The sequence below is a fragment of the Chanodichthys erythropterus genome, chromosome 19 (genome assembly GCF_024489055.1).
Source record: "Chanodichthys erythropterus isolate Z2021 chromosome 19, ASM2448905v1, whole genome shotgun sequence".
NCBI lineage: Eukaryota > Metazoa > Chordata > Actinopteri > Cypriniformes > Xenocyprididae > Chanodichthys > Chanodichthys erythropterus.
The window spans coordinates 33,122,316-33,140,655 of record NC_090239.1 but is presented as its reverse complement, the minus strand read 5'-3'; the positions used below and the strand labels follow the sequence as shown (position 1 = coordinate 33,140,655).

Here is an 18,340-nt window from a genome sequence, read left to right as displayed (position 1 = left end):
AAAAAAAAGAGAAAACTTAAATACAGACAATAAGCAATAAGAATTTAAGATGGATATAAAAATTAATGAGTATATTAGGAATACTAAACAAAATAACAGTGCTGCACAAAATAATTTATTAAATAAATAACGACATTCTGTAGGACCTCTTGGATTTAATTATTTGTAATTAAATGTAATTATTTAGATGTAATTATTTAACTTCTTGTAATTTAAATTATTAGTTCCTCTGATGATAATTATATTTATAGGAAAAGTTCACAATTTTTGTTAAAGTTAAATGCAGATAATTGCAAGGGAGCTTTGATTTTAGTGTCGTCACACTTACACTCCAGTAGATCGGCTAAAGTCTTGGTCCGCAGGGCAACAGGCCGTTTGGTCTTATCGTTGGTGATGGCATATTCCTGCATGCCCAGTTCCTCTGCAACCTTTGCCTGAGTCCGGTTATTCACCAAAGAGCTGCGCAGGAGCTACAAATCACACACATCAACACACTTTACACTTCTACTGACTAAACAGATCCCATCATCTTGATTATAGCATTCCCTCATTTGTCCAATTTATTTCATAAAAAAAAATATATTATATTATATTATATTATATTATATTATATTATATTATATTATATTATATTATATATATATATATATATATATATATATATATATATATATATATCCTCTAACATGGTGATGGGGATCTACATTTATCTACCATAGTTTTTAAATTGTAAATATATGAATCCTGTGCCAACAACCTCCCTGGTCTCCTCTACTCTATAGTACAAAAAAAAAATCCAGCCACTTCAGTCACTGTGCCCCACTGAATATGATTACAGTTGTGGGGACAACCCAACCCCTAGTGAAATATCAACAATACGAATACCAAACATGCCGTCTTCTGCATTGGCAGATGATATTTGGAAATGATGTTGACTGACACACATTATATATATATATACACACATTATACACATTATATATTAACATTATGTTGTACCTGCAGCGTGTTGCTTGAGAGTTGAGCATCGTAAGGTTGTGAGCAAAGTTCAAATAATTTCCTGGTTTAAAACCTTGTTTCATTCCTGAATAAATTGGTGTTTTTGAAATAACTGGCTGAATGTAAAGTCACAGTAAAGCTGAACAAACCTTTCTATTGAAATACCAAGTGAATAGATACCCTTTAAATGCAAAATGTCCACTACACACCACACAGATGTATTTAGATTTATGGAAGGTAAATTACAACAAGCATGAATAATACCAGATCTCCTAGAAAACACATGAAGACATTCTAGAGGATCTTTCATCAGCCATGCTGAATTTATTTTCTAATATTGATGACATTATTACAGAATTATGAAAAATGGTTAAGGGTCATCACTTATAGTAGTTTGAATGTACAATCACACACTGAAGGGTTAAAATGGTTTTTAAAGATCACTGTAGTGAATACTGTTTCATATTAAAAGTGATATTTCAAAAATGCTGTTTGGAAGTTAGGACCAACACACCAGCAAACAACATCAAACGTGTAGCCAATCAGCATTAGGGGGCGTATGAATATTAGAAAAGCTTTCCAGCGCTGGAGAGAGCTAAGCAGGAAGGCCTGAAAACAGAAGCAGAGGCTGCTTTGATTCCGCTCCACACGTGAGTAACAGTGGGTTTGAGTGTCAATGATTATCTGGACCTGCTGTGCTGTTAGCGACTAACAACAAACTCTTGTTTGTATCGTGTACTGTACATTCATTTTTTTTCTGCTTCCTTGTCGTTCGTTAATCACCTGCGCTTTATTTTTCGTAAAGCATTATTTTGTTGTCAGCTAGTCAGCTGTGATACACAACCTCTCGCATTGCATGTGTAACAGGCCAGCTAGTAAAAGGTGTGCAAGTAAACCTATCTCGAGGTGCACTGATGACTGCTATAGAATACAGTGTTTAGCGTCATTGTTAGTGCGCTCGGTGAGCGGGGTTTGAGACCAACTTGGTGCAGGGTGGTTAGGATTGGAGGGTGAGTTTTGGTGGCTGAGCAATGAAGAGAGGGGTGTGTTTGTTTGGGTTTATTTCAGATATTAACAATGTCCAATAGCATTTTTGAAATATCGAGGGGATGGAAATACCAATTATTTGGGACAATTTTGGGATAAAATGAAGACCAGATGATGGATATACTCACTGTCAAATGTCCTTCATGATGGTCTGGGAAGTGGATGAAGAGATATTCAGTTGCCACCAGCTGCATAATAGAATCTCCCAGGAACTCCATCCTCTGGTTGTGGCCTCTGCAGACAGATAGATTGGCTGTATGAAGCTCAATTCACATATAGACTAAACATGTAAATTAATGGCAAGAATGAATTAAAGGTATTCAGTTTTTCAGTAGGAAAGGCCCCTAAAGTAATAATTTTTACAACAGAAGTGATTCAATCAAAAACCAGCTTTAGCTTGATAATAATTTTCCTATTGTGACTGTGAAGCTGCTTTGAGACAATGTGTATTGTAAAAAAAAAAGTGCTATATAAATGAAGATGTATTGACTCAATTCGATAGTTAACTAATGATAAGATTACTGAAAAAACTATCATTTTTAGAGTCTTCGTCGGGCCTGATCACATTAGTAAACCCTTCAGGGGCTCTATGTATAAAGCCGCTCAGAGTAAAATTGTAGTCTCAAAAATGACAATTTTATTTTTATTCCTAGACTTAAGAATAAGTGTGATATATAAAGATTTATAAAATGTTAAATGTTAAAATTACTTGGTCTCAGCTACTTAATTATTAAAGGGGACCTATAATGCCCCTTTTACAAGATGTAATATTAGTCTCTAGTGTCCCCAGAATGTGTCCGTTAGGTTTCAGCTCAAAATACCCCACAGATCATTTAATATAGCTTATCAAATTTGCCCCATTTTTGTGTGTCTCTTTAAAGGCAAATGAGCTGCTGCTCCCAGCACCCTTTCCAGAAGAGGGCTGAGCTTTAACAGTTCATGCTTCGGTTACTCAACAACAACAAAGCTGGAGAATCTCAAGCCTCTAAAATGACTATTGTCAGTAACAGTGTTCAGCCTTAAATTGTTCAAACCAGAGTCGGACACTGATGGAGAGACTCAAGCTAAGACTAGACTGAAGCAATAGCCTAAATGTTAATAAAAGCCTAAATTAAATCTGTTCAGTGTATAAAGCAATCGTGTCTCTTCAGAAAATTTGGACTAATCCATTCAATCCATATGGATTAGTTTTACAATCTATGAATTTTTTGAAATGTCAAAGTGGTAGTTGCATAGCTGTCAATGTACGGACAGAAATCTCTCATAATTAATTAAAAATATCTTTGTATTCCGAAGATAAACGAAAGTCTTATACATTTGGAACGACATGAGCAAATAAGAAAATAAGACATAAGAATATAGCTGCGAGCAGCGATGGCGGGCCCAAGCCCGGTGGCACCGCCACCCCGGTGGCTTCAGGGCAACTGTGCACAGCGGGCAATAGGCACTTAAAACGGTTAAACATCAAAGGACTATGTCAAATTCACTCCACATTTACTGCACTACAAGGTGCCGCTATAGAGCCCCTCCTCCCTTCCCATTTTCAAAGGATTACATGTGCCAAGTTTTAACATTATTCTGATGAATTTTGAAGCAAATCAGGTAAAAATAAGAGGGTGATCTCAATGTATGCTGAAAGTGACACATTTTCTGCTTCCAGTTGGTGGCGCTATGACTTTGAATCACAATAGTCAAATCCATGTGATCAGCCTTGTACAATGAAGGCTAAGCCAAAGTTTCATCAAAATCAATTAATGTATGCAGAAGTTATAACACTTTGTTTCCCTTTTCTTGCCATAAATTCGTTGCCTCGCCACGGCCAAACCGTTTGAGATATCCAAAATCCGTTTGCAATTAAACAACTTCAATGTGTTAGCAACAAGTTAAAAAAAGCTTGGTGTAAATTGGATAAACCCTGTAGGAGTAGTAGTATAAAATTCATAGCCTGTTTTTTCAAAAAATTAACATTCAAACCAAAATAGCTGACTTCCTGTTGGTCGGAGCTAATGAATGTAAATTAGAAAATTGTCCGGCTTGATGAGAACAATATGTGTACCGAGTTTGGTGACTGTAGGAAAAACTAACCCCCACTTTTGTCAAAAGGTGGCGCTACTGAGCCCCTCCACCACGCCCATTTCTATGGCTTTGTCCATGTCTACTGGTTGACAATATTGATGTGTGTGTCGAGTTTCATGCAATTTGAAGCATGTTAAGAGCCTCAAAAACACTCAAGAATATTATTACAGTTTGACCTGTTGCCATGGCAACAATATTTCAAATATCAAAAATCCTGTCATAGGTCTACATCTGCTGTGTATTGACATTACACTGATGAAGTTTGAAGCAAATCAGGTAAAAATAAGAGGGTGATCTCAAAGCATTTTAAAAGTGATACACTTCTTGCTGCCATTTGGTGGCGCTATAACTTTGACTCACAATAGTTACATCCATGTGATCAGACTACTACAACCAACACACTCCTGAAGTTTCATAAACATCAATCAATGTATGCAGAAGTTATAACACATTTCCTGTTTCCCTTTTCTCGCCATAAATTCGTTGCCTCGCCACGGCCAAACCGTTTGAGATATCCAAAATCCGTTTGCAATTAAACAACTTCAATGTGTTCGCAACAAGTTAAAAAAAGCTTGGTGTAAATTGGATAAACCCTGTAGGAGTAGTAGTATAAAATTCATAGCCTGTTTTTTCAAAAAATTAACATTCAAACCAAAATAGCTGACTTCCTGTTGGTCGGAGCTAATGAATGTAAATTAGAAAATTGTCCGGCTTGATGAGAATAATATGTGTACCGAGTTTGGTGACTGTAGGAAAAACTAACCCCCACTTTTGTCAAAAGGTGGCGCTACTGAGCCCCTCCACCACGCCCATTTCTATGGCTTTGTCCATGTCTACTGGTTGACAATATTGATGTGTGTGTCGAGTTTCATGCAATTTGAAGCATGTTAAGAGCCTCAAAAACACTCAAGAATATTATTACAGTTTGACCTGTTGCCATGGCAACAATATTTCAAATATCAAAAATCCTGTCATAGGTCTACATCTGCTGTGTATTGACATTACACTGATGAAGTTTGAAGCAAATCAGGTAAAAATAAGAGGGTGATCTCAAAACATTTCAAAAAGTGATACACTTCCTGCTGCCAGTTGGTGGCGCTATAACTTTGACTCACAATAGTCACATCCATGTGATCAGACTCCTATAACGAACACACTCGTGAAGTTTCATAAAGATCAATATATGTATTAAGACGTTATAACACATTTCCTGTTTCCTTTTTCTCGCCATAAATTCGTTGCCTCGCCACGGCCAAACCGTTTGAGATATCAAAAATCCCCTGGCAATTTTTAATCATCAGTGTCTTGACTTCATGCTGACCGAGTTTGGTGGCGATCGGATTAATCGTCTAGGAGGAGTATATCAAATTCCAGAGCATGCGTTTTTCAAACAACCCTTAATAGCTGACTTCCTGTTGGCGTGGCGATTAACTTAGAGCGCGAAAGTTGTTCGGCCCGATGAGGTCTATATGTGTACCGAGTTTCATACTAATACGTGCAAGCATGTTTAATATATGGACCAAATTTTCAGACTTTTTTCAAGGGGGCGCTGTCGAGCCCCCCTGCCACGCCCGGGTACCAGCCTCTCCGGCGTCCTAATGGCCGCGGATTCCAATGTGTGTGCCAATTTTCAAGAGTTTTTGAGCATGTTAAGGCCCCCAAAAAGCCCCGGAAGACGGAAAAAAAATAAAAAAAATAAAAAATAATAATAATCCTTAGAAGAACAAGAGGGCCCTGCGCGAATTTTCGCTTGGGCCCTAAATATAGCTGCGAGCAGCGATGGCGGGCCCAAGCCCGGTGGCACCGCCACCCCGGTGGCTTCAGGGCAACTGTGCACAGCGGGCAATAGGCACTTAAAACGGTTAAACATCAAAGGACTATGTCAAATTCACTCCACATTTACTGCACTACAAGGTGCCGCTATAGAGCCCCTCCTCCCTGCCCATTTTCAAAGGATTACATGTGCCAAGTTTTAACATTATTCTGATGAATTTTGAAGCAAATCAGGTAAAAATAAGAGGGTGATCTCAATGTATGCTGAAAGTGACACATTTTCTGCTTCCAGTTGGTGGCGCTATGACTTTGAATCACAATAGTCAAATCCATGTGATCAGCCTTGTACAACGAAGACTAAGCCAAAGTTTCATCAAAATCAATTAATGTATGCAGAAGTTATAACACTTTGTTTCCCTTTTCTTGCCATAAATTCGTTGCCTCGCCACGGCCAAACCGTTTGAGATATCCAAAATCCGTTTGCAATTAAACAACTTCAATGTGTTAGCAACAAGTTAAAAAAAGCTTGGTGTAAATTGGATAAACCCTGTAGGAGTAGTAGTATAAAATTCATAGCCTGTTTTTTAAAAAAATTAACATTCAAACAAAAATAGCCGACTTCCTGTTGGTCGGAGCTAATGAATGTAAATTAGAAAATTGTCCGGCTTGATGAGATCAATATATGTACCGAGTTTGGTGACTGTAGGAAAAACTAACCCCCACTTTTGTCAAAAGGTGGCGCTACTGAGCCCCTCCACCACGCCCATTTCTATGGCTTTGTCCATGTCTACTGGTTGACAATATTGATGTGTGTGTCGAGTTTCATGCAAATTGAAGCATGTTAAGAGCCTCAAAAACACTCAAGAATATTATTACAGTTTGACCTGTCGCCATGGCAACGATATTTCAAATATCAAAAATCCTGTCATAGGTCTACATCTGCTGTGTATTGACATTACACTGATGAAGTTTGAAGCAAATCAGGTAAAAATAAGAGGGTGATTTCAAAGCATTTTAAAAGTGATACACTTCTTGCTGCCATTTGGTGGCGCTATAACTTTGACTCACAATAGTTACATCCATGTGATCAGACTACTACAACCAACACACTCCTGAAGTTTCATAAACATCAATCAATGTATGCAGAAGTTATAACACATTTCCTGTTTCCCTTTTCTCGCCATAAATTCGTTGCCTCGCCACGGCCAAACCGTTTGAGATATCCAAAATCCGTTTGCAATTAAACAACTTCAATGTGTTCGCAACAAGTTAAAAAAAGCTTGGTGTAAATTGGATAAACCCTGTAGGAGTAGTAGTATAAAATTCATAGCCTGTTTTTCAAAAAATTAACATTCAAACCAAAATAGCTGACTTCCTGTTGGTCGGAGCTAATGAATGTAAATTAGAAAATTGTCCGGCTTGATGAGAATAATATGTGTACCGAGTTTGGTGACTGTAGGAAAAACTAACCCCCCCACTTTTGTCAAAAGGTGGCGCTACTGAGCCCCTCCACCACGCCCATTTCTATGGCTTTGTCCATGTCTACTGGTTGACAATATTGATGTGTGTGTCGAGTTTCATGCAATTTGAAGCATGTTAAGAGCCTCAAAAACACTCAAGAATATTATTACAGTTTGACCTGTTGCCATGGCAACAATATTTCAAATATCAAAAATCCTGTCATAGGTCTACATCTGCTGTGTATTGACATTACACTGATGAAGTTTGAAGCAAATCAGGTAAAAATAAGAGGGTGATCTCAAAACATTTCAAAAAGTGATACACTTCCTGCTGCCAGTTGGTGGCGCTATAACTTTGACTCACAATAGTCACATCCATGTGATCAGACTCCTATAACGAACACACTCGTGAAGTTTCATAAAGATCAATATATGTATTAAGACGTTATAACACATTTCCTGTTTCCTTTTTCTCGCCATAAATTCGTTGCCTCGCCACGGCCAAACCGTTCGAGATATCAAAAATCCCCTGGCAATTTTTAATCATCAGTGTCTTGACTTCATGCTGACCGAGTTTGGTGGCGATCGGATTAATCGTCTAGGAGGAGTATATCAAATTCCAGAGCATGCGTTTTTCAAACAACCCTTAATAGCTGACTTCCTGTTGGCGTGGCGATTAACTTAGAGCGCGAAAGTTGTTCGGCCCGATGAGGTCTATATGTGTACCGAGTTTCATACTAATACGTGCAAGCATGTTTAATATATGGACCAAATTTTCAGACTTTTTTCAAGGGGGCGCTGTCGAGCCCCCCTGCCACGCCCGGGTACCAGCCTCTCCGGCGTCCTAATGGCCGCGGATTCCAATGTGTGTGCCAATTTTCAAGAGTTTTTGAGCATGTTAAGGCCCCCAAAAAGCCCCGGAAGACGGAAAAAAAAAAATAATAATAAAAAAAAAAATAATAATATAGCTGCGAGCAGCGATGGCGGGCCCAAGCCCGGTGGCACCGCCACCCCGGTGGCTTCAGGGCAACTGCGCACAGCGGGCAATAGGCACTTAAAACGGTTAAACATCAAAGGGCTATGTCAAATTCACTCCACATTTACTGCACTACAAGGTGCCGTTATAGAGCCCCTCCTCCCTGCCCATTTTCAAAGGATTACATGTGCCAAGTTTTAACATTATTCTGATGAATTTTGAAGCAAATCAGGTAAAAATAAGAGGGTGATCTCAATGTATGCTGAAAGTGACACATTTTCTGCTTCCAGTTGGTGGCGCTATGACTTTGAATCACAATAGTCAAATCCATGTGATCAGCCTTGTACAACGAAGACTAAGCCAAAGTTTCATCAAAATCAATTAATGTATGCAGAAGTTATAACACTTTGTTTCCCTTTTCTTGCCATAAATTCGTTGCCTCGCCACGGCCAAACCGTTTGAGATATCCAAAATCCGTTTGCAATTAAACAACTTCAATGTGTTAGCAACAAGTTAAAAAAAGCTTGGTGTAAATTGGATAAACCCTGTAGGAGTAGTAGTATAAAATTCATAGCCTGTTTTTTCAAAAAATTAACATTCAAACCAAAATAGCTGACTTCCTGTTGGTCGGAGCTAATGAATGTAAATTAGAAAATTGTCCGGCTTGATGAGAATAATATGTGTACCGAGTTTGGTGACTGTAGGAAAAACTAACCCCCACTTTTGTCAAAAGGTGGCGCTACTGAGCCCCTCCACCACGCCCATTTCTATGGCTTTGTCCATGTCTACTGGTTGACAATATTGATGTGTGTGTCGAGTTTCATGCAATTTGAAGCATGTTAAGAGCCTCAAAAACACTCAAGAATATTATTACAGTTTGACCTGTTGCCATGGCAACAATATTTCAAATATCAAAAATCCTGTCATAGGTCTACATCTGCTGTGTATTGACATTACACTGATGAAGTTTGAAGCAAATCAGGTAAAAATAAGAGGGTGATCTCAAAACATTTCAAAAAGTGATACACTTCCTGCTGCCAGTTGGTGGCGCTATAACTTTGACTCACAATAGTCACATCCATGTGATCAGACTCCTATAACGAACACACTCGTGAAGTTTCATAAAGATCAATATATGTATTAAGACGTTATAACACATTTCCTGTTTCCTTTTTCTCGCCATAAATTCGTTGCCTCGCCACGGCCAAACCGTTCGAGATATCAAAAATCCCCTGGCAATTTTTAATCATCAGTGTCTTGACTTCATGCTGACCGAGTTTGGTGGCGATCGGATTAATCGTCTAGGAGGAGTATATCAAATTCCAGAGCATGCGTTTTTCAAACAACCCTTAATAGCTGACTTCCTGTTGGCGTGGCGATTAACTTAGAGCGCGAAAGTTGTTCGGCCCGATGAGGTCTATATGTGTACCGAGTTTCATACTAATACGTGCAAGCATGTTTAATATATGGACCAAATTTTCAGACTTTTTTCAAGGGGGCGCTGTCGAGCCCCCCTGCCACGCCCGGGTACCAGCCTCTCCGGCGTCCTAATGGCCGCGGATTCCAATGTGTGTGCCAATTTTCAAGAGTTTTTGAGCATGTTAAGGCCCCCAAAAAGCCCCGGAAGACGGAAAAAAAAAAAAAAAAAAAAAAAAAAAAAAAAAATAATAATAATAATCCTTAGAAGAACAAGAGGGCCCTGCGCGCTTAATTCGCTTGGGCCCTAATAATCCTTAGAAGAACAAGAGGGCCCTGCGCGAATTTTCGCTTGGGCCCTAATAATCCTTAGAAGAACAAGAGGGCCCTGCGCGAATTTTCGCTTGGGCCCTAATAATCCTTAGAAGAACAAGAGGGCCCTGCGCGAATTTTCGCTTGGGCCCTAAAAATGACGACAGTATTTTCATGTTTGGGTGAACTAACCCTTTAAGTTTAATTTATTATGTTGACATGATAATATATGTTGATGTATTATCCATACCTGTTAAAATGTAAGCATTAAATATAATACTTTAGGAGTAACATTTATTTGTATATTTATAATTTATTTATACATTCTAAACCCCGCTTTTAACCCCAGGATAGAGAAACGTTTCATACTTTCAGAAGCGGGGTTAGCACTGATTTACTTAGCACCTGCTACGGAGCAGGGATAGCACTGCTTCTGCAGTGTGATGCATTGCAGTGCCAAACTTTTAGCAATGCAAAAGATACGATGTTGGAATGTTACTGCTAGATTCTTAGCGACCATCAGCCAATCGCGCTTATAGTCACATGCTTTCGACAGTCACAGAAACACTGTTTGTATTAAACAGTAGTTTCAGTTTGGTTTGAGGGTTAAAAAAAAAGAAAAAAAAAAGTGAAATGGTGATGGAAACATGCCCAATCAATGGCACTGACACCGCAAATATGCAAATAAGAACACTGACCCTGGATTTAGGAATGTACTGTGTGAAACAGCAGCTTGTGAGTACCCAGGATTATTTGTTTACCCCGGGTAAACTATGAGCAGTGGGAAACGTGAATAAAGATAGACCAAGATTCCATTTACCCAGGATTTAGAATGTTAACCAAGTGTGAAAAGTCCAATTGAGTGACAACTGATATTTGCATTTTATGCGAGTAGTCTGTAATAATGTTATAATGATCTCATTGATTAAAAAAATAATAAAAAAAGTGTTTTTTTTTTAGACCATTTGATATGTTAAACTTTACAGGGTTTAGAGAGCTGGAGAGATATTCTAACCAAGCTAATAGTTGCAGGTCAGCTGTATTACACGCAGAAGAACACACACTTTTCACAAAGGAAGCATGTGCTGGAATTATGTGATGAATTTGGGACAATGTGCACAATCTGCTCATCATATATTTTACATTATAATATACACTTTATAAGATTCATGTTCAACTGCTTGTTAATGCATATCTATGCAGCCAATCTCATGGCAGCAACTCAATGCATTTAGGCATGATGTAGACATGGTCAAGATGATCTGCTGAACTTCAAACTGAGCATCAAAATGGAGAAATGGAGAAGAAAGGTGATTTAAAGCAAAAGTGCATTGTTGATGCCAGAAATCAGGAGAATGGCCAGACTGAATCGAGCTGATAGAATGGCGACAGAAAATCAAAGAACCACTCTTTACAACTGAGGTTTGCAGAAGAGCATTTCTGAATGCACAACACGTCGAACCATGAAGCAGATGGGCTACAGCAGCAGCAGAACACACCGGGTGCCACTCCTGTCAGCTAAGAACAGGAAACTATGGTTTGCACAGGCTCACCAAATTTGTCCAAAATTTGGAAAATAGAAGATTGGAAAAAACGCTGTCTGGCTTGATGAATCTCGATTTCTGCTGCGACATTCAGATGGTAGGGGCAGAATTTAGCATAAACATTATGAGAGCATGGATCAATCCTGTCTTGCATCAGTAGTTCAGAATGCTGGTGGTGGTAGGATATTTCTTGGCACACTTTGGGACCCTTAGTACCAACTGAGATTTAAACACCACAGCCTTCATGAGTTGATAATACTTAGAATATCAAAATCAACCGCAGGCGGTAGATCCTTCTCCTATTTGGCACCTAAACTCTGGAACAATCTTCCTATCATTGTTCTGGAAGCAGACACACTCTGTCAGTTTAAATCTAGACTAAAAACGCATATCTTTAACCTGGCATACACATAACACATTATCAATTTGTTTTCAAATACGTTTAAGGATTGTTAGGCTGCATAAATTAGGTCAGCAGAAACAGGGAACACTTCCTATAACACCAGATGTACTCGTTACATCAGAAGAAGAATGGCATCTACGCTAATATTAGTCTCTCTGTTTATCCCGAGGTTTACCGTAGTCAGCCGGATCCGGGCCGTATCCAGGTGAGATCGAGGACCTGTGCCTTGACACGACCACAACGCAGCCCTGAAGTGTCAGCAGAGAGGACCAGGCATGGACTTTATTTTATGTTTTATTATGTTTGTGTGGCCGGCAGACGTCCACAAGGGTCTGCCGGCATTACTTTCATTTTGTTCTTTGTTTATTTTATTAAAGATTATTGTTTGAACGTTCGCCGATTCCCGCCTCCTTCTTTCCGTATATATACGAACTACGTTACAGCCTCATCGACTCGACAGCCAGTGGCACAGCTCCTCAACAATCCGTCCATACCGGCGTGATTAATACAATCCTCAACTGGATGGAACTGGAATAAATACTTTGACTGTTGCAATCCCATCTGACTTATGATAGCTGCCTGAATCATAATAAAGCACTGTTCGCCAGAGGAGAACTGGTCCCCGACTAAGCCTGGTTTCTCCCAAGGTTTTTTTTCTTCATTTTAACACCTTGTTTGCCACCATATGTCACCTGTTGGAATTTGGGTTCCTTTTTTTGCTGTCGCCTTTGGCTTGCTTAGTTGGGGACACTTGACATTTGATATTCAACAGAGTTGATTCAACAAGTTTTGATCTGCCTGTATTGACACCATTGTATTCGAACTGAACTGAGCTGGATGATGACATCACCTTTTACTCCAGTGCTGATATAGATAAATTAACTAAATTAGTTAAACTATTGATTCTTACAATGGAATGAATCAATACTGAATTTACTTAAGATGGATACTGACACCATTTTCTTTAAGAGCTGCTGTGCAGCCAAAATTATATACCAGTTATCACTGTAAACCTGCTTTGACACAATCTGCATTGTAAAAAGCACTATATAAATAAAGGTGACTTGACATGACTATGTCCATTCCTTTATGACCACAGTGTTCCCATCTTCTAATAGTTACATCTAGCAAGATAATGCACCATCTCACAAAGCTCAAATCATCTCAAACTGGTTTCTTGAACATGACAATGAGTTCACTATACTTAAATGGCATCAGCAGTCAACAAATCTCAATACAATAAAGCACCTTTGCCTTTGGGATGTGGTAAAATGGGAGATTCGCGTCATGGATGTGAAGCCAAAAAATTTGCAGCAACTGCGTGATGTTATCAAGTCAATATGGACCAAAATCTCTGAGGAATGTTTCCAGCACCTTGTTGAATCTATGCCATGAAGAATTAAGGTAGTTCTGAAGGCAAAAGAGGGTCCAAACTGGTACTAGTAAGGTGTACCTAATAAAGTGATCGGTGAGTGTAGATTATATTCATTATATCATTACAAAGTCACTGAAGCACTTACAGGGTGAGGTGGTTGAAGCCCACTGTTCTCAGAGTGAAGGCCCGTGCGAGGAGACGGACATGAGTGAAGAGCACTCCAATAGCATCTTCAAAATTAGTGAGTTTCTGTAGAACTGGAGATGACTCGATCAACTGCCTGTCTGTCAGTGGCTCCTGCACCTAAACATACAGCAGAACATGAGTGTGTGATCTGTGTGCTTTCATGCACTAAATAATGTCAGTAGTTTATATTAAAACTTATAATAAAGCAATATTTCACCTAAAAAGGAAAATTTTGTCTTAATGTCTTTCAAAGACTTTCATTTATCTAATAGTTTTTAATATTTTCTCTTTTTTGTCCATCCATTAAAAGTCTAGGCAAACAACATTTTCAAGTTTTAAAATGTTCATAGATAAAATCCATATGAATTAGGCATTTTTATTTCCAGCACCCCATTATTTCCTTGTACGTCATGGACGTATGTTCCATTTGTGTCTCCTCGGATTTAGATTACACTGCTCAATTCATATGGATTCTTTGTATGATCATTAGCAAATATTTTAATTACATTATATATATATAATATAAATATATATGTCTGTCTTACACTGGTGCATGACAAACATTCAAAATCAAGTCTGCTCACACCTGTAAAGGATGAGGTGGGTAGTTGAGCCAAACTTCCCTCAGGTCCTGAAGACAAACAGAGAGGAAATTAACTGAATAAAAGATGACAAAGTCCACTTGAGAAGAATCTGAGTATATAAGGGACAATTTAGACATCTATGATAAAACATTTATCACATGTTGGAATAAAGATTGACTCATGGACTTTTGTGGTGTATGCGATGCTAGGGGACAACACCATTTGTCTAACAGGCTCACTGTAATAAATTCATCAGGTTTACAAAATAGGTTTTTTTTTAACACAAACCAAGTTTAGTCCTAAAAACATAAACACACCTCACTGTTGAACAGCAGTCTCCCAAAGAGTTGCTTTGCTTCCTCTAATCCACCTTCTAGGTAAACGGCCCCTAAAAAAAGAAAAAGAAAAAAAAAAAGATGAAGAAAACAAAGAATACTGAATTACACAAAGCAAATCAAACTTAAGATCAAAGTGAGTTCAAGTTTACTCAAACACAAATTAAACAAATACACTATCGTTCAAAAATGTAGGATCACTTTTTTTTTAAGAAATTATACATTTATTTAGCAAGGACTCATTAAATTGATTAAAGTGATAGTATAGACATTTATAATGTTAAAATTTAAAATTCAAATAAATTATGTTCTTCAAAGTTTGTTCAATAAACAATCCTGAAAAAAGACAATGTATCATGGTTTTCAACCTTCATATAGCACAACCATTTTCAACTGTAAAAAAAATAATAAAATGAGTACCAAATAAGATTTGATTTTATACGGTTTTAGAATGTTTTAGATCTGGTATTAGAATGATTTCTGAAGGATCATGTGACACTAAAGACTGGAGTAATGGTGCTTTGCCGTCACAGGAATAAATAACATTTTAAAATTAAAATAAACAAAAGATTTAAAATTGAAATATTTTACAAAAATATTACATCGACCATTTCTGACCAAACAAATACAGTCTTGATGAACATAAAACTGTCTTCTTTCAAAAACATTGAAAGTATAGATCTAAAAGCTTTTCTTTAATTCTATGAAAGGTGAATATTCGTTTGCTGCGAAAATTACCTTACTATCCTCAAACAGATTAATTAAGATCAATTAAGACTCTCTCTCACTCATCCAAACTTCCACAGGAGTTCAGTGTATATATAATGTGTAAATACAAATTAAACCCAGAAGTGTTGTTAACCTAAAGCATCATGTTACCTGTCTAATTTTTTTAAGTCCCCCTGTGGTGAAAATCAAGTTTTTAATTGTTCATATATGGTGTTTTTAACATGCTTTAAGACAAACCATGTGCATATTCATAAGTCAACACCATTGCTGAGTATTTTCTCTTTAAAACTGCAGTAAACCAAAGACAGTCTCAAACCCCCAGTTTGAAAATCGCTGGCGTTTCTGACGTCGCAAACTACCTTGTAACGAATCACGTCAATGTGCCGGCAGGCTTTAACATATCATTAACCGATCGCGCAAGGGAGTCTCAAAAAGAAGGTTATCCTGGTATATTTTTCTGTTGATATGAAAAATCGGGTACATTTAGCAATATAGCGAGTGTATGATGAATATTACGATGTTATGATGAACTATACGCCTTTCTCCACTGACGTTTTGAGTTGTTCAAAGCGTTTCTAAGGATACTGATTGTTAGAAGGCAGATGCCTGACTCACAAATGTGAACATGGTTTGTGTAACATTAGCAACACATTATTAGCGGTTTGATAACATAGTCAAGCAAAATGCTCTTCATATTAATTACCGTTATGTGTCCAACGTTGTAAAAAGCTATACCATTATGCAGCATTTACCTCAGTAAGTTGACCGAGTGGATCTCGTCTGAGCTTGTGCAAGTGAGTGGAGGCGGGGCTAATTATCACATTCATAGAGGTTTAACAAATCACTTTTTGGCAAGGGAGGAGGTGGAGGAGTTCCTGAAGACCCACTGATACATCAAAAAGCACATCTGCGATACTACCAAGACACCTTGACTTGAATTTTGATATTCAACAGTGCTTTGATCTGCCTGCATTGACACCATTTTCTTTAAGAGCTGCTGTGCAGCCAAAATTATGTACCAGTTATCAATGTAAAGCTGCTTTGACACAATCTGCATTGTAAAAAGCACTTTATAAATAAAGGTGACTTGACACCTCTGAGCTGATACCACACACAACCCTCAAAACCACTGTGACAACCTGCATATCCATCAGACATTGAGAAACTCATCCTTCAGGCCTCATGATATTTCCTACAACATTTACAAGAAGTGTCTAAAAACACTGAAGCACTGACCTACTATGGCTTGGTCTGTGTGATGTTGTTGTTATATTTTCTTGACCTATCTGTCACTTCAATAATACAGTAGTGAAGTGGTTTTCAATCATGGTTCTGGGGAACAGTGATGCACGGGTCAATGTATAAACAACCCGCACCCGACCGACGTTTTCAACTAACCCGCCCGCAACTCGGACCGCAAAAAAAAAAAAAGAAGAAAATATTGTACCCGACCCGCATTTTTTTAAAAGCAGTAAATGTTCATTGTAGCGTCATTGGGCCATAGACGTAAGAACCCCCTATCAGCCTCCCTGGCCAATAATATCTGGCCTGTGGAGGAGAGAAATATTTCAGGACCTGACGTGGTGCCCTCAGAGGTGCAGCGGCGAGAGCAGGCAGTTCTTGAGGCGGCCCATCATTTTCCATTTCAGCTGTCAGATGCATATTATTGATGAATGCGATGTTTATGTTTCGACCCTGCTTAAAGAATTAGCCTAATCAGCAGGTCAACTGAGAGAAGGCCCACTTTTGGAAAAGTGTGAAAGCCCTTAGGAGCGCAAACCGTTCTTTTTCTGAATGTTGTAGTGTTATGTAATAAAGGCTTGATTTATTCATTTATTTCGTTTCATTTTCTTAACAATTAAGATGCTGCATGTGTTTATCCTGTCTAATCGAAGTGCGCATCTCTCCCCCGACTTTCCCAACAAAAATCCCGCCCCCTCTTAGAAAATACATAAAACTGACATTACTGAGCTATATGCGTTTAAAAGTAACGTAGCCTATTAAAATTGTACAATTTCATTGCTCAGTTCAACGTGTTGGGAAATCGGGCATTTTGTCCCGCGTCAGCATTTATTCAAAAGTTAATAACGCTCAACATTCAAAAGGTAAATAAGGATTTCTCACTTGTATTAGTAGGCTTGGCTATTTCGCCACGTGAATGCCCAATTGAAGCTCTCACAAGCACAAAATTCTGGGATAGAATATGTTAATAAAGTATTTATTAACGCATTTTAGACGAACAAAAACAGGTAGGCTAAGCCAAAGACTGAGGCTACAATAACCATAAATAAATGTTCACAAATACCCATGAAAGTAAAACTGAAACCTTTATTAAGTAAAACTGAAAATTACAAAGGTTTAATTGGCATCTTTATTTCAAACGACCCGACCGACCGCGACCCAAATATCATTAAAAATATTTTTGGATGACTCGTAACCGCGGGTGACCGCGGATGACCGCAGGCACCCGCTCAATTTGGATCAACCCGCGCATCACTGCTGGGGAACCACCACTCTGCATATTTTATATGTCTCTTCACACCCGATTCAGATCATCAGGTTATTAGGTAAGAGCTCCATAACCTGAACTAAGGCTCCATTCAGACTGCAGGCAACAGCGGCCACTGGGGATTTTTTTTTTTTGCTCATACAGACTCAGATCTGTTTTTTTTTTTTTTCATAACAGTGTGAAGAGCACAAACCACATAGAATCTGATCTTTTCGATTCTGATTTGGCCCACTTCCATATGTGGTCCTGAATCAGATACAGGTCTGATGACTGATAATGTGACCTCGGTCTGAACAGTCATATATAATCGGAATTCATGCAAATTTTACATCACTCTAGATTTTACATTCCTGTAGTTCTTTGGTCACACTGTGAATAAGGAAGATGATAGCAAAGTCAGTCAGTGGAGGGATGGTGAGCTGTAATATTCATAAATATTACAGTGACCGCTCTATACAAACAAAAAACATGAGGAAAAACTACGAGAAAAACTTTGCTCTCTTTCACCTCATCTGCATCGTCCTTTTTGCCAGCACACAAATTCGCTGGCTTCACATCACCTTATAAATGAACGCATAAATTTGGATTTCAGTAACCTCCATTTACTTCAGTATAA

The 18,340-nt window shown here is 38.3% G+C and overlaps 1 protein-coding gene across 3 annotated transcripts in view; it reads right to left on the bottom strand.

The window, feature by feature from the left end:
* Nucleotides 1-18,340, bottom strand: part of drosha (drosha ribonuclease III) — a 50,859-nt gene that overhangs the window by 10,839 nt on the left and 21,680 nt on the right. For all 3 annotated transcript variants that reach the window (XM_067369791.1, XM_067369792.1, XM_067369793.1), the window contains 5 exons: nt 14,469-14,539; nt 14,154-14,198; nt 13,527-13,684; nt 2,175-2,280; nt 329-470 (listed from right to left, as the gene is read on the bottom strand). In XM_067369791.1, coding sequence (XP_067225892.1) covers nt 329-470; nt 2,175-2,280; nt 13,527-13,684; nt 14,154-14,198; nt 14,469-14,539 — 522 coding nt within the window. The remainder of the gene's footprint in view (nt 1-328; nt 471-2,174; nt 2,281-13,526; nt 13,685-14,153; nt 14,199-14,468; nt 14,540-18,340) is intronic.